Here is a 24737-nt window from a genome sequence, read left to right on the forward strand (position 1 = left end):
GCTGGGCAGAGTATCAAGAGTTCCTGACGATTCCAGGCAATCAGAAGGTTTCGGTCCACTGGACTACTCCTGCAAAAGATGTGAAGTGGATCAAAGCTGGGTCCCGTGGTGTGCGAATTACGTACTTGGAGGAACAATCTGCAGAACAGAAGTGGAAGTGTGAAGAGAGGAAGAGGGAAAGGAAGAAGAGGATGAGAAAGAAGAACAGGGTAAACAAGAGGAGGAGGAAGAATTCAGAGAAGATGGCTCAGCATACTCTGTTTGTGGATGAAGAGGAGAAGTCTGATGAGTAAGAGAGAAAATAGAAATTTACTAGGGTTTCAATTTGTTTGTAGTTAATGATTTTTTTGTGGCTATTATACAAGTTTGATGTTGGTAAATATATGTTGAAAATGCAAATTAATGAACAAATTTTTTTGGTGTCAATTGTTTGTAATTTTTTTATTATTCAATGCATATATTATTTCTGGTTTCAATTAATTGGATTGACAAAAATTTAGATAAATCAGCTCAAAAGATAATCCAAGGTGTCAATTGAAGTTAATTTCAGTGGAATTGTTATTGATTTCATTTTGTGCGTATGTTTTTTTTTTTTTTTTTTTTTTTTTTTTTTTTTTAATTGAATTGCAATGTTATCAGAGAGATGATGGATTGATGATCATTTTATGTTGTTTAATAAGTTAGTACTCCGTAGTAGGCTAAACCTTTCGATTATTACTTAATTTTGCTGTAATTAACTTTCATATACAGTTTGCGTTATAAGGCTTTGATTTTGATAATTGGCCACGAAGAGGAGTCGTCATTTCATTGTCATCAAGTGCTGCTAGTCATTGAAGCTCGGCTGTTAGCGAGATTTACATTAATTAGGGTGATATTTGTGTACGAATTAGCTTTAAATTTGGTGAAAAAAAAGGAGATTTGAACTTTAATTTTCGAAAAAATTGATGTTTATTTGGCAATTATCAATGTTTAATTTTGAATTAAAGTTCCGCATTGAACGAGATTTGCATTACTTTGGCCATATATGTGTATGAATTAGCTTGTACGGAGTAATTAGCGAAAATGTTGATTCGAGCTTGAATTTTGAGGAATTTGATGTTAATTTTGCTAATTTTTGTGTTTGATTTTTGATTAATAGGTCATATTTAGATTTGCGCACTTAATTGGTTGGAATTGGCAAAGTGTTGTTAGGGATTTGAGATTATAGAGGGAGAAACAGGAGAGAGAGAGTTGAAATTGGAGGGAAGGATGAAGAAGTACAGGCAAGTGAGTCAGAGAGAGTGAACTTCTTACTACAGTAATAGCTAGTAAAGGAGAATGAAAAGGGTAATATAGTCTTTATCATGTTTAAGTGTGTTTTTTTTTCAAATCCTGCATTTAGGTAATTTTTTTAACCTTGGTTGAAAAAAAAAAAAAACAAGACAAATTGACAAACCCTATATCCCAAGAGTTTAATTAACTAATCGAAATCAATAAGTTGTTGACAAGATCGTAGGGTTCAAGAGCAGATCATTCGACCAAAAAAACAGTTAACAATGGAATAAAATCTAGAGGAGTCAATTGCAAGTCAATTCAATAATTTTGGAAAAAGTGAGAAATCAACTCAAATTTATTTACTGTGAAGTATAGTACATTAATTAAAGACCTTGGCAAAAATCTTTCTTAGGAAGACGAAAGAATGACTAGAAGACGACCAAATGCACCAATCAATGATCAAAAAGCATGCAAAAGGTCAATTTCTCTCTTTTCCTGTACACAATTTTCCTTCTTCCCTAAGTTTATTTCTTCTTTGCTTTTAAATAACCCTTTTTTTTCTCTGTTTTTTAATTTTAATGGTACATTTCTTTAAAACATAATTCTGAGATATTGTTGTGTGAAATTTGCAAAGGAGGAAACAAAATTCTGGTACAATGGAGGTTGCAAAGCAACATATTGAAGAAATAAGAAAAAACACCTTCGAAATTGGTGTGAGAAAAAACCCTTTAAGGCAAATGTTACGAGAAGCTGTTAAGAATCTCTCTGCTGCTTTATACTCAAAAGATGTTCATTTCTTGATGGAACTTATTCAGGTTTATTTCTTGTTACTTTTATTTTTTGTTACATTTTATTACTTTTGTTATATACTTAAATGATACTATCTCCATTCCACAATGATGTTCTTATTTAGAATTTTTTGTGAGACAACTTTGGTCAAAGTCGGAACATCATTCCGAAACGAAGAGAGTAGAGTTTATGACGAGTCCTCTTTTCTGACCCTCTGCCGTTATAATTTTTCCTGTTTTATAGTTATTGTCTCAAAAGTAAAAATCAAAATAGGAAGAACTACAAGACTAAGGAAGTTATTTAATGTAATTTTTCATAATCGGGTCGAATTTTAGTTCTTAAACAAGATTGCAAGTAGTTTACTCTTTTTGGTATGAGCCGTTCCTTGTGAATTTACATTCTTTTTGGTAGCCGTTCTATTTTGAACATTTGAATAAGTGTATCCGTGTTTGACTATAATCCTGTGATCTTATGTTAGATTTATTAGAGTAATTTAGGGAGTAGTTTATAATCTTCACCTTTTATTATTCATGCTTTTAAGTGTTGAATTAAAAGTGAACGAGGAAGTATAATTTAGGGAGTACTCCTTTTATAATGTAAAGAGTACACTAGTAGTGTTTGGCTAAGACTTTATTCTCATAGCTTGAAATAAGTTAATCTGCTCTTAATATTTAAAGATCTAGTCTGTTGGTATCGTATGACAATTTATAAGAAAATATAATGTTAGATATTATCATATTCGTCTTAATGTGTTTTTGTCAATGTCTAATTTTCTATTTTTTTTAGTATGTAAATTGATGATCTTTGATGATTTGGTTCAAAATTTTCTTGTTTGGCTTGATTAACAAGATTAAAAGATTCAATTCTGATAGTCTTGCAAGGTAAAGAAAACATAACCTTATTAAGACGGGCTTAAGTGGTAAAGTGTGAATTAAAGATTGAAAGTGGGTTAAGAGAGAAAAATAACTAGTAATAGAAAGATTAGTTATTGTGAAAGTACATGATTGATATGAATACTAGCACTTTTGTGTAAATAATGCAGCATTTTTTTCCTCATATATGGAGCTGGAGTTTGATGGTACTCTTGTATTAGCTTGTTTTATGCTCTGGTTTTCTTAGTGTACTTTGTTTGCTTTTGTTATGGACGATTTGGTGCATTAATTAGTTTGTGAAGATGAGTGTAATAATCAAACTAGATTAGATTACAAATATAGCTACTATATTTAGCATAAGTAGCGCGAAGTTGGGTCATTTTGAAATCTAATAAATACTGTAAACTAACACTTTGTTTGGATAGGAAGAAATGGAAGGAAAAGAAGAGAAGAGAAATAGAGGGGGACAAAATCTCTTGTTTGGGTAAAAGATTGGGGGAAGGAGAGGGAGGGATCCATTTTCCCTTTCTCTATAATAACCATAATCTCTCCAAAATTGGAGAGATTTGGAGGGAAAATGGAGCTCGCCTCCCCCTCCCTTTCTTTTCCCTTCCCTTCCTCCATTTTCCCTCCCCTTCTTTTCCTTCCTTCTTTGCTATCCAAACAAACTCTTGTATAGCTGATGAATTGAGTAAATAATCTTGAATAGGATATTAAAGCTTCTAGGCTATGTTTGGATAACAAAAAATGGAAGAAAAGGAAGGGAAGGGAAAGGGAGGGAGGGAGACAAACTTCCTTGTTTGGATAATATGTTGGGGGAGGGAGGGATCCATTTTCCCTCCTCTGTTAATAAAGACCATCCCTTCAAAATTGGAGAGATTTGGAGGGAAAATGGAGCTCATCATTTCCTCCACTTTCCCTTCATTCCCCTTCCTCCTATTTTCCTCCCTTCCATTACCCTTCTAATATGTTATCCAAACATAGCACTAAAGTTTCTACATAGCATCGAAGCAACCGTGCATTATAATGTATATACTTGCACAAAATAACGGTCTTGGTTTTAGACAGTGGGTTAATGCTGCTTGATTTAGCTTGGTTATGACTTTTAGCTGTGATATTATGTTTATTTGGGAATCTTGGGATGGTTGTTACATAAAAGATTTTATTTTTTTTACTCTGATATGATAACATGATAATACATCATATCACTTTTAATTGATTTATACCTTTTGCCTATGCATGTATGAAGAAGCATGTTTGGTAATCTGTAGAATGTAGATTTTCTAGGATTAAAAGTATGTAACCTGTGTTTGTACATATTACGATTAGCCAAGATTTAGTGTATGTAATTGGCATACATTAGAGCACTTGACAAATGTCTATGCTGCATTATGTATTTATGTTGTATTAGTATCTTGTCAATTTGGATACGATGAGCACTTTGTAGCTAAAGGCTTGAACTTAAGCTTAACTGATGTCTGATGTAACTGAGTCTGTTAGTATCTTAATCTAATTTGAAGGCCGTTAACCAAAACAAATAAATAAATTTGGATGAGCATTAATTTGATATCATCTGATGAGGATATTTACAAAGAATATTTTGTTATGTAGAATGCTGAAGATAATGAGTATCCGCAAGGAGTTGATCCAACCTTGGAGTTCTTGATAACATCTCGGGATATAACAGCCACAGGGGCTCCGGCTACATTGTTGATTTTCAATAATGAGAAGGGATTTTCTAAGGGAAATATGGAATCCATTTGCAGTGTTGGTACTTCTACCAAGGCTGGCAAATGCAAAAATGGTTATATTGGAGAAAAAGGTTAGTCTATTCAAACTTGCAGATTGTAATGTGCCCCCATTATATTTTGGATCATCCTTAATCATTCTGGCTGTAAATGTAAAATGTGGCTGTGAATCTGTGATTGCATGATTTTTCATCTGTTTTATTTGATTTTTTTATTGTATTTTTTTTAATTTTATTGTAGCCTCAAAATATTTTCTTCTTAAAACTAAAGCAAGCTGTACCTTACATATTAGGGTATTAGTAACTACTGTTTGAATGTTTATTATTTTTGTTATATTGAGATCAACCTTTAAACTGTACGCACTATGCGGAACATAGCATTTATATTAGGAAGTTCATGTATAAAAGACCCTTTTTCTTAAATTTGTTACTCAAAAGCATTCACAATCTATCAACTGTTAGAAAATTTGTGAAGGGATTAAGAGAGTGATAATGATGTTCGGTTCAGTGGTGTAGTCAGATACAGTTCATGTGCTGTCCTTTGTAATTGCAGTTTTTATCAGCCCAATGGTATAGAAATGCAAACTCGTAGGCATCATAGTTCAATCCCACACTCCTAAGCTTAACAGGTACATAGTAACTTAAGTGCGGAGTGTTAAGCTTAGCTCAACTGTAAAAACACCATCAGTCTCATGGTCTACAACATCAATGTAGTCCATAATTTAGTTGATTTCAGTGAACATCAGAAAAAAAAAAATTTGAGCTTTAACTCATAAATATGGGGTTTGATGTCTCATATATTTCTTGTAGAAATCAATATAATATCTGCATCGAGTGCCTCCAAATAAATGAGGCACTAATAGCCCTTTTGGTGTACATGACTGTAATTGCTAGTTGCTACGAGCTCATATATAACTTTGTAAATTATGTCGCACAGAAGGAGTCCATGGTAATGCTTTTTCTCCTCATAGTATTTGAATTTCTTTTAATTTCCATTCCCACTCAGTGCCTCCTCTAAATGGTAAATGATTGATGATGCAAATTTACGAAGAGAAGTACATACTCTGGAATACAATTGCATCAACATGAACATTAGCATAGGACAATCCTTGCATTTCCATTATTTCTTATAGCTTACCAAACACTATTTCTGCTCGTATTGAAAAAATTACAAGTAAAGTGCAATTAGGCTACTGTTAATGTTTTTTTTTGTAGATTTCTGTTGAACAATCACAGAGTATTGTCTAAGGCTTTTATTTTTTTTTTTTATTTTTTTTTTCTAATTTTGTATAGCTTACCATAGCTATGTAATCCACAAATATTGTACTTGTTGACACCTTTCTGCCACATTAATATCAGAAGCTGAACAAAACTGACCATGTTTAAATGTTCTTTACCTCATTATTAAGGCCCTTATCTCTAATGAAATTGATTTTGTGGTTTTTTTGTCACAGGAATTGGGTTCAAAAGCGTGTTTCTACTGACAGCTCATCCCTATATCTTTAGTAATGGCTATCAAATTCGTTTCAGTGAAGCACCATGTCCTCAATGTGATGTAGCCTACATAGTACCTGAGTGGGTTGAATATCCCTCAGTGGCTGATATCCAGCAAGTGTATGGCAGTAATAGAGCCCTTCCGACTACTACACTGATACTGCCTTTGAAGGGTGATAAAGTGAAAGCTGTGAAGGAGCAGCTTTCAAGTATCCATCCTGAGTTACTCTTGTTTCTCTCAAAAATCAAGCGTCTTTCAGTGAAAGAGCACAGTGAGGATCCAAAACTCAACATCATACGAGCTGTTTCCATTTCTTCTGAAACGGATTTCAAATCAAAGAAGGATATTGATGCTGAGTCGTATACAGTACATTTGATGGCAGAAGAAGAAGGTAGTCCTGACAGCGATGGTGAATGTGGCTACTATATGTGGAGGCAGAAGTTTCGTGTCAAGGATGAAAACAAGGTTGAAAAGAGGAAGGAACTCGAGGAGTGGTCTATTACATTGGCCTTTCCATTTGGCAAGCGTCTGAATAGAGGAATGATATCTCCTGGAATCTATGCATATCTTCCGACTGAAACAGTTACAAATTTGCCTTTCATAATTCAGGCAGATTTCCTTCTTCCATCATCTCGTGAGACTATTTTGTGGGATGACATATGGAACCAAGGGATTCTAGACTGCATTCCTTCTGCTTTTGTCAATGCATTTGTTGCTCTTGTCAAGATGAGGGAAGATGCGCCTACCTCTTCTCTGGCATCCATGTTTGCTTTCTTGCCGGTCAAAGACGCATGTCACCCAAAGTTAGATGCAATCAGGAATTCAATCAAAAGGAGACTGCTTCTGGAAAATATTATTCCATCTGAGTCGCATTCTGACCAGAAAATTTTCCATAAACCTCAAGAAGTTGCCCGGTTGAACCAATCTTTCTGGAAGATATTGTTGAAGGCAAAGCAGAAAGGGATGGAATTGCACAATCTTTCATCTCTAGGAAAGAATATATTGCATTCTTCTTTCGATGTAGACAGGTACAACGATGTGCTTAGCTTCCTTGGTGTGAAGCCCGTTGACACAGAGTGGTACCCAAAGTGCATCCAGAGTTGTAATCTTGTCATGGGAGTTGGGGAAGAGATCTATATTGAGTTGCTTCAATTTCTTGCGCGGTATTGGTCAAGTTTTGCTACGGCTAATATGGTAAGTATACCCCTACTGAAGTATGTAGGTGATTCTGGGTATGTATCTCTTCTTAGCATAAATGAAGCTACTCAGACAAGTGGTCTACGTTTGTGTCGATCTCAAGAAGCACAACATATTTCATGGATGATAGACTGGAGTAAAGAATTTAGATCTGCTGCAAGACTAGTTTTCTTACCCGAGAAAACGCAAAGGGCCATCTTAGGAGTGAAAGATGTACTTACCTGGTTGAATGACTATGTGAATGTTAATACTTTTCGCATGGATGAATTTGCAAAAGAGCTTCACCACTCAGTGGGAAACAACTGCAGAATGGTATTTGTTTTTGCACATTTTCTACATCACACATCTTCCAATGGATTTTTGAATGAGATACAGTTACGACAATTAAGTGATTGCATGCCACTAGTGAACAATTTCAGAGGTGTATCTGTAAGAAGAAAGGGTGTACTAGTTCCTGCCAACGGGAGCAAATGGGTGAATCTGATAGGTGGTTCCAATTTTTGGAGGGATCAAGATTATGTGGTACTATCTGATGAATATTTGCATTCTGCGCGATATGCTGGTTATTTTACTCCGGAAAAGAAACTGATGGAGCTCCTCAAAAGATATGCCGGTGCCTCTGATATTCCTGACGCATGTCCTCCAGATGCTGCCTTCCCTACTGTAAATGGGCCATTGAACAAAGAAAATGTTTTCTTGATGTTGGATTGGATTAAGAAGATAAGATATAAAGGAATCAGAATGCCTGATAAATTTTTGAATTGCATTAAGAATGGAACCTGGTTGAGGGTAACTATGAGTGGTCATCCTGTTTACAAACCTCCTAATCAATCATTTTTTTCGAGTTCATCATGGGGAAGTCTGCTGCAGAATGGCTCCCAAATGGTTGATATTCCCTTGGTTGATCAGCAATTCTATGACTATAAATTGAATGAGTATCAGGAGGAGCTAAAAGCAATAGGGGTGATGTTTGATTATGGTCAAGCATGTAAATTCATCGGAAATCATCTCATGGCTCTGGCTACTTCTTCTAATTTGACTAGAACCAAGGTTATCGCGTTGCTTAATTTTATACAATATCTGAGAGAGAAAATGTTGTCAGTGGATGAGATTGTCAACGCCATCAAAAATGTGAGATGGGTAAAGACCTCGTGTGGTGAAAGGTCCCCGGTTGAAACTGTTCTCTTTGATAAAAGCTGGACATCTGCTTCAGTATTCAGTCAGATTCCCTTTCTTGATGAAGAGTATTATGGGTGCAGTATTCAAGAATACAAGGTTGAGCTTGAACTACTTGGTATTACTGTGGGTTTCAAAGGAAAGCATCAGATTGTGCTTAACCATCTTAAACCTTCAGTAAGCTGGAGCACTCTAATGCCCGCCCATCTCATTTTCTCTCTCAAATGCATCAAAAAGTGTCCTCATGCATCAGCAAAACTTGTGACTACAATGAAAGATTCTGCATGCTTGCGCACAAGTGTCGGCTTCAAGTATCCCCGTGAATGTTTCTTATTTGATCGTGAATGGGGATGTATCTTACAGATATTTGAGGGTTTCCCATACATTGACGGCAGCTTATATGGTGACAAAATATTCAAGTACAGAGAAGCATTACAGAAAATTGGGGTGGTGGTTGATTTTGATGGTGCAACTAAGGCATTTTCTATAGAGTTTAAGCAACGAGCAACAATTCAACAGATTACTGCAGATAATGGTCTCAAATTCATTTCGTGTTATAAAGAGTTGAAGGATACACCGTTCACCCTTCATGCTGATCTCAGAGCATGTATTCGAGATGCTAAATGGTTAAGAACTCGCCTTGGTGACTACAGGCCACCCAAGGATTGCATTTTGTATGATTCAGATTGGCATCCAATCTCTGAGATTACGCTGCTTCCTTTTATTGATGACAGGGAGAGCTGCTATGGGAAAGGCATACATGAATTCAAAGATGAGCTGAAGAGAATGGGTGTAGTGACTGATTTCAAGGAAGGCTCACAATTTGTTTTTTCTCATATCTTTTTACCTCAAAATCCAAGTGAAATTACTCCTGTATGTGTCATGTCATTGCTCGAATGCATTAGAAGCTTCCGGAAAAGCCAAGATCCCCTCCCAGAGGATTTTTTGAAACAGATTCACGAGACAAAGTGGTTGAAGACCACTGTTGGCTATATGTCCTCAAAAGAATGCATGCTATTTGATCCGAACAAAAAGTCTTCGTTGCAGCGATGTGATGGTCCTTTCATTGATGAAGAGTACTATGGGGCAAATATTTTGTCCTATAAAAGCGAGCTTGCTGATATTGGAGTTATAGTTGATCTGTCCAGCAATGTTGCAAACTCACTGCTTGCATTTCACATCAAGTCCCTTCATGAGTTTGCTAAGATTGAGCGTATCTATGAATTCCTGAGTGAAGCTGACTGGAAGCCAGAAAAAGACGCTCCTGTGCAAATTTGGATCCCGACAACTTCTGATGATGGTGTGTGGGTTGCTCCGGAGGAATGTGTTTTGCATGATGATAATCATCTGTTCAGCTCTAGGTTGCATGTTTTGGATCAGAAGAATTACAAGCCGAAGCTGCTTACTTTCTTCTGTAAGGCCTTTGATGTTAAAAACAGACCCTCAACTGATGATTACTGTAAGCTTTGGATGGAATGGGAGAATTCGAGGCGTGTGATATCACACGATGACTGTTGTGCCTTTTGGGTGCATGTTATTAGGCACTGGAACAAAGATACTAAGAAAGTATTTTCTAAAAGTGTGTCTAAAATCCCTGCAGATTCCTATGGCTCGGGTGATATTCTGTTGCTTAATAAGCAGGACATTTTCCTCCCTAATGATCTCTTATTGAAAGATCTTTTTGAAATGGCTTCTCCTTACTCTTTCTTTGTCTGGTGTCCTGCAAGAAACCATCCCTCGATTCCTCGAGCTTTACTTTTTGATACGTACTCCAAGATCGGGGTAAGGAAGATATCAGATTCTGTTAAAATATCAGAGCTGTCTGCTGTGGATCATGGAGAACTGATTGTGGCGAAATTGAAGGATGCTTTTATTGTGAAGGGGCTTGTAATGATCATTTTAGGATTTCTCTCCGATCCCTCACTGAATATAGAAACAAAACGGAGGCATGAAGCTGTTAAAAAGCTCCTCAATGTCAAAGTCTTTATGAGTCCAAACCCCATTACTAGAACCTACAGCTTAATGATGAGTTCAGGTAGTGATGTCACAGCTAGCACGCGTCAATTGGTGCGCTGGGAGAGAGATACTTCTGAGTTTTTCGCCCAGAAACTCGACAGATCAGGTGCTCGTAAGACTGTCGTAGAATATGCAACAAGGTTTTCTCAAGTGGTATCTGAAGGGTTGCTTTGGGATGAGGAGGATAAAATTCATCCACTTTCCGAGCTCATTAAGTTTGGATTCTTGATGGACTTTGATGAGGATGCTGTTACTTATTTCATGAAGTCGAAAAATTTGCAGATCTTTCCTGAGGATGAAGAGTTCATATCCTCTGCTTTCCCTTCCCTGATACAGTATCATAGGTAAACTGTTTCCCTTTAGTTATTTAATACTAAGTCTGTGATTTTTAAATTATTACTTGTATTACTACTTTGTTAGTTGGTGAGTTTCTGTGCTGCTGTTGCTCTTGATTTTCTGCTAGCATCAGTACTATTAACTTTTTTGTTAATTTATCTAATACTTTACGATCTGCAGTGTTTTTCATAGGAGGGTATAAAAATGATTAATCATAAAGGGTCAGAAAATCAGTATTTAATCCTGTAATTTAAATATATTATGTTTTTCATCTCTTATTGCTGCCCATGAAGTCATCTTTGTTTTAGTTACTTGTTTTCTAGCATTTGGCTATGAACATTTGGTTTTAGATTGTTATTAAGGGTTTGTATTGACATTAGACCAGTTTAATCGACTGCTCAGGCCTGATATATTTAGGAATGGTACAAGTAAATTTGGTCTGCCATTGGAATATCAATTTAAGCTGTAGTTACATTTCTGAGGGTGATTTCTGGATTCACATCAGTTCATCACGGTGCTGCTGCAAACTCACTTATTTAGAAAAGATGTACTCGTATGAATGTATGATCACTAAAACAACAAAATAGAAATAAGTTTTCAAACTGATATGGAATGTAAATCCTCTGCATTGGAAACTACTCTAGTTTGTTGTCCTTCAGACTCCTACTGCATGTTTAAAGGATTACAATTCTCATCTGCTATTATTTCGGACTGCTGTACCCCTAGTATATGCTTCCATATCTCTCTAGTCATGGTTTCCTAAACCGTTCCTAGGGAGACAGGATAACGTCACTTCAGAGAAATCATCTGGAATGTGATCCTTTTAATGTACCTGTTGCCAAGATATCTTGAGCTTCATCTGTTCATCACCATTTGCTAAATCCGCTGCGTGTCAGAGCGTTTGTTTATGTTTCTATTTTCTCCTGCAAGGCTGCAATGGAGGCTTACTAACATAGTAACATTCAACATTGTTAGCTTACTAACATAGTCATCAATTGCTCTATTTTCTGGATTATAACGTTTTCCTCGAAAGGGAACAACATACTGATATTTGGTAATCTGTGTTTTGATGTACTCAGAAGATCAAGTGTAAATCAACCAGAATGAAGATTGCTGATTCTGCTGTGAGCATCAGGTGTACTTATTAGAGGATGGAACTTAAAGCAGCCTTGGTTTTCTTATGTCCTCTACCTGTCTATTTTGGTTCTTCGTGAAAAGGCAAACGTCTTACAAGTAATTCTTTCACATTTTACAACTTAAAGCTTATAGATTTTAGTGCCTTCGTGCAATCAAATCTGATTAACTTTGTTACTTGCCTTTCAGGAACTTCCTCGAGGGCAAATATATAGTGGTGAACCTGAGTTTGACAGTCAGTCCGTTAAGGTCAGCAGAGTGTTCTTTGTTAGCATTATCGTGTTTGTAAATGTGTTATTAAAAGTTTCTAAGAACAGAGCTGCTATACAATATCAAGTTGATGTTTTTCTAGGCCAGCTGATTTCTTTGCTGTGTAAGTTGTTAAATAGTACAAGTAATGAAACTTCATGGCAGCTTTGTCATCTTGCTGAGTTCAAATGCTTGTTTTACTTTATTTTCGAAAATAATAAGTGTTTGAAACTTTCATATTTAATTTTCATATACATGAAATTTGGAGTCATAGTTGATAACCAAATTTGTATATCATCAGTGCTGAGTGTACTTGGGTAGTCGGCGTATGGTGAAAGTCTTAATTTTGACAGTATCATAGTTGATAACCATGAAAGTCTTACAACGACGCTGTAGGAGATGATCCTAGATGCTGATCGCACTAACACTATTTTGAGAGTATGACCTTAATTGGTTAAGCCCGAATGAGTAAATAATAAGGCTACCAGTATAATTTGAATTCTCATTATTTTAGCAAGTGAACATCAGCTAAGGTTATGACAGATGAATAATTGAAGAGAAGGTGGACGCTAATGGAACTGGAGATTAATATTCTTGATGTTTGAAGCACATTTGTGTTTCGTGTACCTGAGGCCGCTGAGGAACTCTCGATGAAAGTCAGCAGGAATATTAATAAAAGGCACCCGAAAAGAAACCTGTAGGCTGTAGCTTGGTTAGCAAAAAGACATACAGTTAGTCTAGGATTCAAGACTTAGCATCAGACACATTGAATGAAAAGTGTACAGAGATGAATGAATTCCAGACCCACTGCACTTTATCCATCTCTCCCAAATCCCCGTCTCTCCAGTCTCCATCCTACTTGTTTGATCGAGGGGCAGTACTAGACAGCATGTTGAGCTTATTGCAGAAGAAATCGAAGTCTCCATCGATGAGGCTGGTAGAGCAACAGCATTTCTAGCCATATGGTCAATCTTAACTGTTATTTCCTTTTCTACTCTCTCCCTACCTTCACCTTCCATGGATCCATCATGATTCATGAAGTAAGCTCGGCGTGCTGTCTAGTACCACCACTTGATTGTATAGTAGCAGCGAAAATTTGAGAAACAGCAACAAAAAAGAGAGTGCACAAATGAAGACAGTATGACAGAAAAAAAAATTAATTTTTTTTAAAAAAAAACCAGAGAAGGGAGGGGGGGGGGGGGGGGGGGGTTAGAGTTCTGGTGGTGATTGAGAGTGACAAGCGAGCCTTAAACACCGATGAAAGTGAAGCTGCACAAAAAGAATGTTTCCATGGAAGAGATTGATGGAGACAGTCAGATATCTGATGAGCGGTATAGATATCCTAGAGTAGAAGAAGAGAAATGGGTTTCTTGCATTTTAGAGTTCTTGATTCAAGAACGGGGGGGACAACGTATTGCTTGGAGCTTCAGGACAATGAGGTTGCATTCAGCATATGTACCGAGTATTTCCATGACAAGGATTATGGTACTTTACTAGCTGTTGCGACTGCAAAATCGCTGCAATTTTCTCCCAAAAGATCGTTTGATGCAGCATATATTCACATTTATCGGTTTGTTGATGGTGGAAAACTTGAGCTTTTGCAGAAGACCCTAGTAGAGGATTTCCCGCTTGCTCTAACCCAGTTTCAGGGAAGGTTACTTGCTGGGATTGGAACTGTCCTTGGGCTTTATGACTTGCTGCTCAGGAAATGTGAGAACAAGCAGTTTCCTAGCACTATTATGTCGGTACACACATACCTTGATCGTATTTATGTGGGATGATTTATTGATGCCAGGCACTCGTTCTTACAGAGGAGCTTGAGCTCATTCTGAAATATGTTCATAGTAGAAGTGTAAATTTGAGCATCATTCTTACATAGGAGCTTGAACGCTGGGATTTGGGATCCCACATAAATTAGGCCTATTTTCTAGGTACATAACATCTTGGATCTGCATTAATGTTGTAGGATCTCCTAGGAAAAATTGTCACATGTATATGATCCGAAATAGACTAAGCGGAATCTAAATAAACAAGTCACACATCTGTTAGAGTCCAAGACCTTTGTATGCTTTGTTTCATAAAATAAGTTAATACTTCGTAATTTCTTAAACATTAAACCTTGAAAAGAAAGGCATAAGATAGGTTTGATAGAAGTTCAATTAATTAAGGATTGCCTTTCAACATTTTTTAATCGTCATACACCCCTATATTCTCTATATTGATACCATTGCATATAGTATAGTTATCTAATCTATACCATTGATCATTATAACAAAAAATATTGTTAAAAAAAAACTATAAAAAAAAAAAAAAAAAAAAAAAAAAAACCTCACTCTTGTTAACCAAGTTGGCGCCAATTTCGTTGCACCTTTCATTTTAGAGTTCAAAATAATCCTCAAATAAATACTCCCCTAAATTCTCTCAAAAAATACATCATTCCTCCTTAAAACTAACTTTATTAATTTTTTTTTGTCATCTCCTCTCAAATCTATCCTTGATCAAAATAACATCCATGCTTCACACTCACGCATCCTATTTTATCTTTCATGTGTGCATGTAAAACAACATATTTAAGACAAAATGGGTTGCGGAGGATCTAAGCTTGAGCCGGAACAAGAAGCTGGCCTCCGACCAATCATTCGTCGTAGGATCGATGAGTTTCTAGCCAGGAGGAACGCTGGCCTCTCCAAGAAGGAACTCCTTGCAGGTGACGTTACTACTTCTCATCGCTCTGAAGTAGAAGAAGAAGAAGAAGAAAAAGAAGAGATCATTACTAAGGAAGATAAAACGTCTATTTCGCCTCCTAATAATGTTTCTGATGACGATCATGCCTCCTTTCTTAAACAAGATAGCCCTCAAAAAAATTCTAACATTGATGATAATAGTGCATCAATAATATTATTCCCTATATTGGAGGATAAAAATGATGTTAATAACATTAAAAATGATGTTAATAATGTTAAAAATGATGTTATTAATACTGATGTTGATGAAATTAAATTTGAAAATAATTTGCATGATAAAGAAGTAATTAAGGAGGAGGAATGCACGTTTGATAATCAAGATGAGCTTGAGAGATCGGAGTTGTTGGCTCCGAGCTCTCCTAGCTTTCGAGTTTATTGTGTTCATTCTCTTGATGAAGAAGAGCTTCAAGGTAATTTCTTTTCATTTGCTTATAATAGAAATTGTTTTATTTTATGCAAATTTATCCTATTGAGGAAATGTTTAATGGACAAAAAGAATTATAATGTTAGGCCAAGATGAAATGTATTGTTCAATTAATTATGTGAGAATTCAATTTAGGAGTGAGAATTCAATTTAGGAGATCCTTCATGAGAGGCTATATATATATATCTTCCTCTTTTTTTGCTAATTTAAATTTAAAATTATTGGACCTTCTTTTTTACAGTACATAAAAATTTGTCATTTTTTATAAGATTTGTTTGCTTTATGAAAAGATAATGAGTACACATTATTGATTTAGAGTGGGTTAATCATTAATTCATAATCTTAGGGTTTGTTTGGCATCATTTTTAGTTTTCAGTTTTCTGTTTTTTTGAAAACTAAAAACAGGAAACAAGAAAAAAGTTTTTCCACTTTTCTGTTGCCAGTTTTCAAAAATTATCATGATTTTAATAAGTTTAAATATTTTTTGATTCATTATGTGATATATATAATATACTTTTAAAATACTTCCTCCGTTACACATTATGTGCAACAAACCTTATTGCACGTTTCCCAAGACAAAATTTGTTAATATGTGATTAATGAAGTAAAGACTTTGTGATTAAGGGTAGGAGAGATAAAGGGGGAAAATTAATCAACCACCACTACCACCCACCAGCAGCAACACCCACCACCCACCAGTAGCAACATCCACCACCACCCACATCTACCCAAAGCCCAAAACCACCACCACCACCTCATCCCGTAATCCCGTAATCACCATCTCACCACCACCACCCCATCCCGTCTCATCACCATAACCACCCAAAACCCACTCCAGACAAATCGCATCAACAATCCACCACCCGAGCGAAATCGTCGAACCCCACCACCTGAGCGAAATCGCGAAAACCCACCGCCTAAGCGAAATCGTGGAAAACCACCACCACCCTCACCTATCTTACCCACCACGATATTTCACGATCGATCATCTTTCACCAAATTTGCTTTAGATCTGAGATTTCAAGCTTACTCAAATTCTCCTTTTTCCTAATCAATTACCCACCACGATCCTTTTTTCTGAGCGACTTTGAGAAGGGTAGAAAAGGTGGCAGCGGCTCTGACGAGGGGAGGAGAAAGCGGCGGCTCTGATGAGGGGAGGAGAAAGTGGCGGTGATTTACTTCCCGAGGAAAAGGGGCGGCGATCAAACAGAGTGGTGCGTGGTTGTGGTGTGGTGGGTGTGAGATCCAAAAGAAGAGAGAGAAAAGTGGTGGTGGTGGCTGAGAGGGAGGAGAGAGACAACGTGGTGGTGGTGTTGGTGGTAGATGTGGTTGTGAGAGGAGAGAGAATGTGGGTTAGGTTTAAATAATGGATGAACTAATTTAGGTTAATAGATTAATAACATGTGATTTGATGTGTTTATTGAAGTTAAATAAGGGTAAATTGGTAATTATGCATAAAAAAATTTACTAAAAGAGGAAAGTTTTAGTTTGTTGCACATAATGTGTAACATCCATTTTTGAAAATTGTTGCAGATAATACGTAACGGAGGAAGTACAAAAAACCAAAAAACAGAAAACCACAGCGATGCCAAACGAACCCTTAATTTTCTAAAACTGTTTTGATTTATGATAACCTTATAGAATTCCTTATAAGTATTGTTAATAAGTTGATTTCAATTTACTTTTAAATTAGTTTTATTTGTTATGGGGGATGTTCTATATTAACTAGTACTCTATGTTTCTTCTTCTTTTTTTTTTTAATAACAAAGTACTCTCTATGTATACCTAAACGTTCATTGTTTTGATTTTTAGACTAAGATGAACAATTAGTAAGAACCAGTAATTAAATCGTGACAATAATTTGTAAATTGTAAATATTGTTACATTAAATTTCAAGTTCTACACTACTATGCAGATGTTGTAGGACAACTTGAACCAGTAGAAGAATGCAGCCAAGAAGATGATAAAAATTGGTTACGACAAGAATCATCTAGTTCAAATAAGGTAAATATAACGCATGTTTGATTTAATTATTATCATCTTAATTAATTAATCTTTTTCTCCCTTTAATGCTAAATTAATCGTGGTTTATTGTCTTATTATAACTATCATGATTATAATTAATTAGCAGGTAGTGGAAGAGAAGAACACCATGTTGAAGAAGCATAAAAGAGTGAAGATGTTTAAAATAGGAATTCCAAAAGGAGGAAAACATATATTTCATAACATGCATTCGTTATATCACCTTCCTTGTACTTCACACAATTCTCATTTCATTCAACAAGCAGCTGCGTGATAGTATATATTCAATGGAACATACGTACGTCGCGTCTCTATAACAATTAGGAGGAGCTTAATTCTAAATTCGATCTAGGAGAGAAATAAAGGAGGGATTTGAAATGGTGTTTAATTAATTTTCCTAGTAATATTTTTTCAGTTTCCTTTTTTATGTGTAGGAAGATGATATGATCTTACTAGCAAACCTAAAGCGTAGTTGCGAGCATGATTTCATGATATTCTATGATTTTGTTGTAGGGAAATGCAAAATATTGCTTTATCTTATCTCATCTTCAACGTTCATCTATTTTGTTATATAAAAAAAAAAAAATATGTCCATGTGATCACTTGGTAAGAGTAACACATTTATGCATAGGTTGTTTTGATTGACATTGTAGGTTTAGTTGATTTGTCGTATTAAATAGAATTTATATAACTTTATTTTCATTTGTTTTGTCCATCATGTCTCAACCTTCACGGTTTATAATTTGGTTCATTATTTATGAGATAGGGTTGCAAGTTATTAGGAGATAAGGGTAAAGGGATCTCCACTCAACTATCCTCAATTGGCAAGAATTGAATTAAAATATCTGAAATTTAAAGTATATATAGTCAGAACTTTAATTTATATATCGAGCGAACCAAACTTTGCTTGACATATTTAGAATATATTTTTACATCCTAACTTATTAATCTCAACTTTCAATCAATAAATAATTCTTGAATCATAACTTATAATTAGAAGAAAAGGTAGGGAAAATTTGAACATGTTAAGATGTGACTTACCTTATCATATGATCCCTTGATGTGGTAAAAATTGCAAAATCTTTTGGGATTTGAGTCTTTGTTGCCACAAATTCATTGTTGACTCCATGTATGGATTTGCAACTTTATCAAATTTAATTTGACCCATAAAGTAAATGGAATATTCAAAAGATAAAATCACGTTAAATTGTCGTCACAAATAAAAGGGATATTACGTTGATAACCATGCATATAATATTTTGCCTAGTCTTACCTTTTGTGTATGTTGTTTCCTTAACGTGGAAGATTTCTTAGTACTTAAGTAGCACGAGTAGACGAAGTTACTTGCTTTATGCTTTCATTATTATGCTTAAAGTCAATGCATGCATGTTTGTACATTTCATATTGACTTTGGTGTCCCACTATACTTATAATTACATAAATTTACTCTTTTACCAGTAGGTCATAATTGTTTGATTGATTTCATTTTTTTTGAAATCAAAGTTTATTAACTTTGAACATATAAGCTATGTGAGTTCCTAATAGATTATTTTAGAACATAAAATATTAAAAATTAAAGCTATTTATAGTCAAACATATTTTTAAAAGACCTTAAAATAAAGAATAAATGAAGAGTAGCATAGTACGGAGTACATTCAATATAAAAGTCATAATTAATTCAATATTAGCAATATAAATAATGTACTTTAATGCATAAACTGCATAATTAAGCACAAGAATTATGATATGCTGAATAAATTAAATTACATAAAATTATAGCTACTCTCTTCATCAGAATGTAATTCATATGAAGAAACATGTGCAAATGAATTTGATGACGACGAAGAAGAAGAACAAGGGGATGAAATATTGGAGGTTAGTCTATAATGACTATTATTATAGTCTAACATAATTGCATCGTCATTTCCTTCAATTCTTTGCTTCAAAAATACATGCCAAATGACCCAATCTTCCATTTTGGATACACCTTTGTTATTCTGCACGAAAATTATTAATATAAGTCATTAGTATATATACTACCCCTATATAACATACAAATTCGTGCAATTTTTAACCAAAGTATCAATAGACCAGGCCAACTCAATTACAAGGTTAAGCTTATGGTTGAAATCTAGGATTGGTTCATATAATGTATCACAAAGTTTAAGAAATGAAATTCACCTTATTATTATAGACTAAGCTATATTCATTCATGTACCAATCAGTTGGACTACCGCTTGGAGCCCTTCCCATATGATATACTAAAGTTTTTTTGATGCCCATCATCATCATCGTTTCAAAATTTTGGCTTGGAGGAGGAGATATATGCATTTCCGAGCCAGTCTCTTCCCAATAACCTAAGTTTGTTGCCCTAATCGATCTATTAATTTGGTTACGCTTCTTGTGCCTTCCTCCCTTCTTGGTGAAGACATATCTCTCTTCCATTGAATCACCTATAACATATGCATGAATGTAAAATTTTTAGACACAAACACCAACATAGGAAAATTATTGGATTATGTACTAATTCGAAATCGGGATTATTCAATTCTCAGATACCAATAAAAGTTTTTACTTAAACCATTCGTGTTAATTTTAAAATACAAAAATGAGACATAGCCAACGTAATAATACCTTTTTTTTCCCTAACCTAAACAAAATCTCGTCCACAATCCTATCTTTGAGAGCATAATAGACTAATGAGGTGATTATGAACTATGTTATAGTTAAAAGTACCATGTACTATGCAATATTAAATTTCTTATATGTATAGAAGCCAAAATTTACTAGCATTTTATCCCTGCCATTATGCCATAATACAATTATTAACAATGACATGAAGATTAAGGGAAATGTATGATGAGCAAATTATGACACACGTACCGGGAAGCTCCCAAGGGTCTAACTTAAGAGAATGGACCTCAGGGATGATGGAGGCCGGAAGAGGAAGCGAAAATATCTTGCATCTTAAGTACTGGAAAAGAAGCTCCTCGTCGGTAGGCTGAAATCGGAATCCGGGGGGCAATCTGTTCAAATTTTCTCCTACAAAATTGTGTTTTTTCATTTAATATCTTACTAAAAAATTGAGATTTTACGTAGACAAGTACTAATTTCGAGTAGATCAATCGAAATCGAGTGAAGAGATGGATAAATCAATGAGGTAAAGGTGTGTTTAAATTAGTGTGTAGAAAGACTAGAAACTATGTATTGTAAATGGAGTAGTAGTACCTCCCTACTATACAATGGTGGAGCGAAGTATATATATATATGAAGGTTTACCTAACTTATAGTAATAGGATGCATGCATATATAATGAAAGTCTAGTGTTACAAAAGAAAAGTTGGATCCTTTAAACTTAGGGTATCTTTAATCTTCTTTTAAGATCCTTCGTCTCGCAAAGTAAGAATATTTCAATGCTACCATCTTTACTTAATCTTGGCACCAAAAGTAAGTCAATCTTTTTTAAATCAAAGTTGTCCCATCTCCTAGCCATATGGAAAAACATAATGTTGTGCAAAGGATAATTCACGTAAGACTTGCGATAATATGACAATATAAAAAATTAAATTAAAAAATAAAATAAAATAAAATAAAATAAAAGGTGATGGTGGTGTATAGACCTGGCAATCCTGACTCAGACCCGATGACCCGACCCGAATGACCCGAAACCAGTGACCCGAAATTGACCCAAAACCCGAATTAATAACCCAACCCGACCCATACCCGACCGGAAGTGGAACTGACCCGACCTTGACCCGAAACCCGAAACGAACCGACTCGAGATGACCCGACCCAAAGTTGACCCGAGACCCGAAACGACCCGACCCGAAGTTGACCCGAGACTCGAAGTTGACCCGACCCGAAAATGACCCGACCTTTAACTTCTTTTAGTAAATAATTATATAAGTTATAAAAAGTTTATATTAGGAAATTATACATTAAAATAGACCCATCAACATCTTACATGACTACATTTACTTTCATATAATAGCTAAAAAAGATGGTTAAAGTGAGATGTGTGAATAGTGCAAAATGTCAAATCGTTAAGAGTAATTTGGGACGGAGGGGGTATAAGAATAATTCAAAGAAATTATTACAACAATGACAATGATAATAAGAGTACGTATTAAAACTAAGATCAATAAGAGAGTGAAGTATAACTCAATTAGTTAGAGCATCACTCTTAGTTTCAGGAGATCCTGAAAGTGATTCTCAGTCTAAAATTCTAAATATATAAAAAAAAAAAAAGAAGTTAATAAAAGTCAAACAATTACTATAATCCATGAAAAAATAGCCTTAATAAATATAGTGAATTTTTTATCAAAAAATAAATAAATAAATATATATACAGAGTTGAATTTAACCCAATGAATCACCCGAATATGACTCGACTAGAAGTTGACACAACCCGAAGTTGACCCGAAAATCGGACTCGAAAATTGACCTGACTCGAACTGACCCGACCCGAAAATTGACCCGACCCAAACTGACCCGACCCAAACTTGACCCGACCCGAACTCAACCCGATACCCGACCCGATCCGATTACCGGTCGACCCGAAATCAACCCAAAACCCGAAATGACCCGACCCGACCCGAACTTGACCCGATAATCTTTTGACCCGAACTTGACCCGAACTTGACCCGACCCGAAATGACCCGACCCATACCCGACCCGAATGACCCATTTGCCAGGTCTAGTGGTGTACTCGGATCGTGACCGATATAAATCTAGCAAGTTACTCCATTTATTATTCATTAAATAAATCGTGTAAATCTTAGGAAATTTTGTGTAGAACTACCTTAAAGATAGGGTCATTTGTGAACAACTACCAATTTTTTTTTTATTTGTTTAAAACTACCCGCAAGTTTGGAAAAGTTTGGGTAGCACTACCCACTAACGTTTTTCGTCCCATTAAAACGTTATTTTGACCCAATTTTTACTTTTTTCAATACAATGGTCAATTAATGCTAAAATAAGCAAAAACCCCAATTCAATTAAACCCCTAAACCTTAGAAATTAAAATCCCCAAATAATACTACACTCATGAACCCTAAAATAAATTATGATTAAAACCTTAATTAGGTTAATTAAGGTAAATTAAAACCTTTATACAAATTGGGAGAGTTAATTGGGTGACAAAAGTGAAAAAAGTGAGCTCCGATAACGTCTTAATTGGACGAAAAATGCTAATGGGTAGTGCTACCCAAATATTTTCAAACTTGTGGGTAGTTCTAAACAAATTAATAAAAAAAATTGGATAGTTGTTCACAAATGACCCTATCTTTAGGGTAGTTCTACACAAAATTTCCTAAATCTTATATGCAATCTGATTACAAAAAAACTTATGTGAATATAGTTCACAATAATACTATTGTGTACCTGACGTCTTCCCGTGTCAATCAATATGAAGTTAAATAAATCGACCATAATTTTAACATATTGACCTTCATTAAAACTTTTGTAAATATCAAGTCCAAAATAATGTTCCAACCAACATTTTATTAAACATAGTAACCCTAATTTTTAATATAGTGACCTTTATTGTTTATATTCACAAGTATATTAAGAGTTCAATGTGTATTAATCTCTTTTATTGCGACCTTTGTTTTACCCAATGACTTTTATTTTAACATATTAACTTTTATTTTATCATAATGACATTTATGTTTAAGTAAAACATTTACACTATACTTATTATGTGAGTAATAAATAATGCTAGAAATAGGGACATAATAAAGGGAAGGAGAGAGTATCTCTTAATAAGTGGTCCATAATAAATTAATGTGAACCCCGTTTAGTTAAGAGTAGTTATTTGGCTATTGTCATGAACTTATGCTTCACTTAAAGAATAATATTGATGAAGTGTAATAAATTAACTTATCTCTTAGGCCACATGTTTAGTTCATTTAATTTCGGACTTTATTACTTATTTAAGATCAAATCAGAAAAAATAAGTTTTGAACATACTTTTTCATTTTATGTACGATTTTTTTATGTTAAATTTTATTAAATATTAATCTTTGTTCGTCTGCCAAAGATTGAAGATTTAGGGTTTCACAATCTCCAAAAGTATCTAGAAGGCCATATGAGTTCACCCAAACAACTATTCATCCGTGGATCTCAAGCCAAATTAGTGCTAACTCACATATTGTATTGTTTCGGATGAATTTTTTTATAAAGATGATCAATCTGTGATGTAACTAGTTTTAAGGTGAATTATATTTGTGTTGGAATTTTAGATTTCCTCGGAATTGTTTGTAAGTGTCATTTGAGTATCTTTCATTAATGAAATCATTTTCTTCTTATAAAAAAAAGGACATATAATGGATGTAACAAGACTTCACTATTTTTTTTCTGTAAAATTAGCTTACATATAAGATTAAAGTTTAATCAAATTAACCATCATATCAGATTTAAACAAAAGTAAAAAAGGAAATATAAGATAAATTAAACAAAAGCCTTGCTACTTATTACAAGTTCATTTTAATTGGTCAACTCTATCTCTTAAAATTACCTCTACTTTCTTCTTTCATGAGGTGCGTTCATGATTGGGCCGCCAAAGAAATAAAAAAGGAAGAAAAAAAAAAAAAAAACTCTTTCACACTCAATAACTTACTACATGGGCCGACGATTTTTTTTTCTTAATTAACTTTTAGGTCAGATTGTTACATCCTAAAATATGAATGAAAATAGTCTTTAGTAATATTGGTCTCACTATATCATTGTAAAAGTAAAGGCATGTTCTCATTGACTGAATTGAGCCAAATTGTACTGAACTTAACTTAACTTAACTTATTATAGTTGAACTGGACTGAACTGAATTGAATTGAATATGGAAATTAGGAGCTGAACTAAACTGAACTTATTAGAGCTGAACTAAACTGAAAATATTATGATGAGAACAGAGCCTAAATTAAACCTGATAGGAAAAATTGCCACCATTGATCCCAATTTTGCTCCATCCGTCAATATCAATCCCAGCCTTCGTTTATTTTTTATCACTCCCAACTTTATACTCTACTAATTTTTATCACTCTCAAGTTACTTGGAACCGGTGAAAAGGTAAACTTTACTGACTTGTAATTATTTATACACGTGTCGCTACTACATGATAGGTCAAAAATTAAATTTTTTTTTTTAAAATCCCAAGTAGCCCTTCTCTCAGCCCCAAACACTGGCAACGCAACCACCTTACCAACACCACCGGCAACGCAGCCCAGCCCCTGCCCCACCTTTGACGCTGTACGCACCCCCTTCCTAGCCCACGACTACCGAGAAA

The 24737-nt window shown here is 34.9% G+C and overlaps 2 protein-coding genes across 2 annotated transcripts; one reads left to right on the top strand and one right to left on the bottom strand.

The window, feature by feature from the left end:
* The first annotated feature begins 5440 nt into the window (after window positions 1-5440).
* On the top strand, window positions 5441-12476 carry LOC145566331 (uncharacterized). Its single transcript, XM_081625782.1, has 5 exons — window positions 5441-5611; window positions 5878-5899; window positions 6117-10890; window positions 11962-12115; window positions 12206-12476. The coding sequence occupies exons 1-4, from the start codon at window positions 5441-5443 to the stop codon at window positions 11987-11989; spliced, it is 4995 nt and encodes a 1664-aa protein (XP_081481908.1). The 3' UTR covers window positions 11990-12115; window positions 12206-12476.
* A 6603-nt stretch (window positions 12477-19079) lies between these two features.
* Window positions 19080-21243, bottom strand: LOC145568619 (NAC domain-containing protein 41-like). The gene is made up of 3 exons (XM_081628050.1): window positions 20339-21243; window positions 19637-19908; window positions 19080-19452 (listed from the first exon to the last, which is right to left on the bottom strand). The coding sequence occupies exons 1-3, from the start codon at window positions 20517-20519 to the stop codon at window positions 19219-19221; spliced, it is 687 nt and encodes a 228-aa protein (XP_081484176.1). The 5' UTR covers window positions 20520-21243; the 3' UTR covers window positions 19080-19218.
* Window positions 21244-24737: the final 3494 nt, after the last annotated feature.

This window comes from Chenopodium album, chromosome 11 (assembly GCF_948465745.1).
Source record: "Chenopodium album chromosome 11, dcCheAlbu1.1, whole genome shotgun sequence".
Lineage (NCBI taxonomy): Eukaryota > Viridiplantae > Streptophyta > Magnoliopsida > Caryophyllales > Amaranthaceae > Chenopodium > Chenopodium album.

Excerpts from the sequence above, each read along its gene's own strand:
- LOC145566331 (XM_081625782.1), top strand. The coding sequence starts at position 5,441 with ATGGGGTTTGATGTCTCATATATTTCTTGTAGAAATCAATATAATATC. Across the intron at positions 5,900-6,116 it reads TTCTGTTGAACAATCACAGA|GAATTGGGTTCAAAAGCGTG; the intron begins GTATTGTCTAAG and ends TTTTTGTCACAG. Across the intron at positions 10,891-11,961 it reads TCCCTGATACAGTATCATAG|AAGATCAAGTGTAAATCAAC; the intron begins GTAAACTGTTTC and ends TGATGTACTCAG.
- LOC145568619 (XM_081628050.1), bottom strand. The coding sequence starts at position 20,519 with ATGAAAAAACACAATTTTGTAGGAGAAAATTTGAACAGATTGCCCCCC. Across the intron at positions 19,909-20,338 it reads AGACCCTTGGGAGCTTCCCG|GTGATTCAATGGAAGAGAGA; the intron begins GTACGTGTGTCA and ends CATATGTTATAG. Across the intron at positions 19,453-19,636 it reads GCTTAGTCTATAATAATAAG|AATAACAAAGGTGTATCCAA; the intron begins GTGAATTTCATT and ends ATTTTCGTGCAG.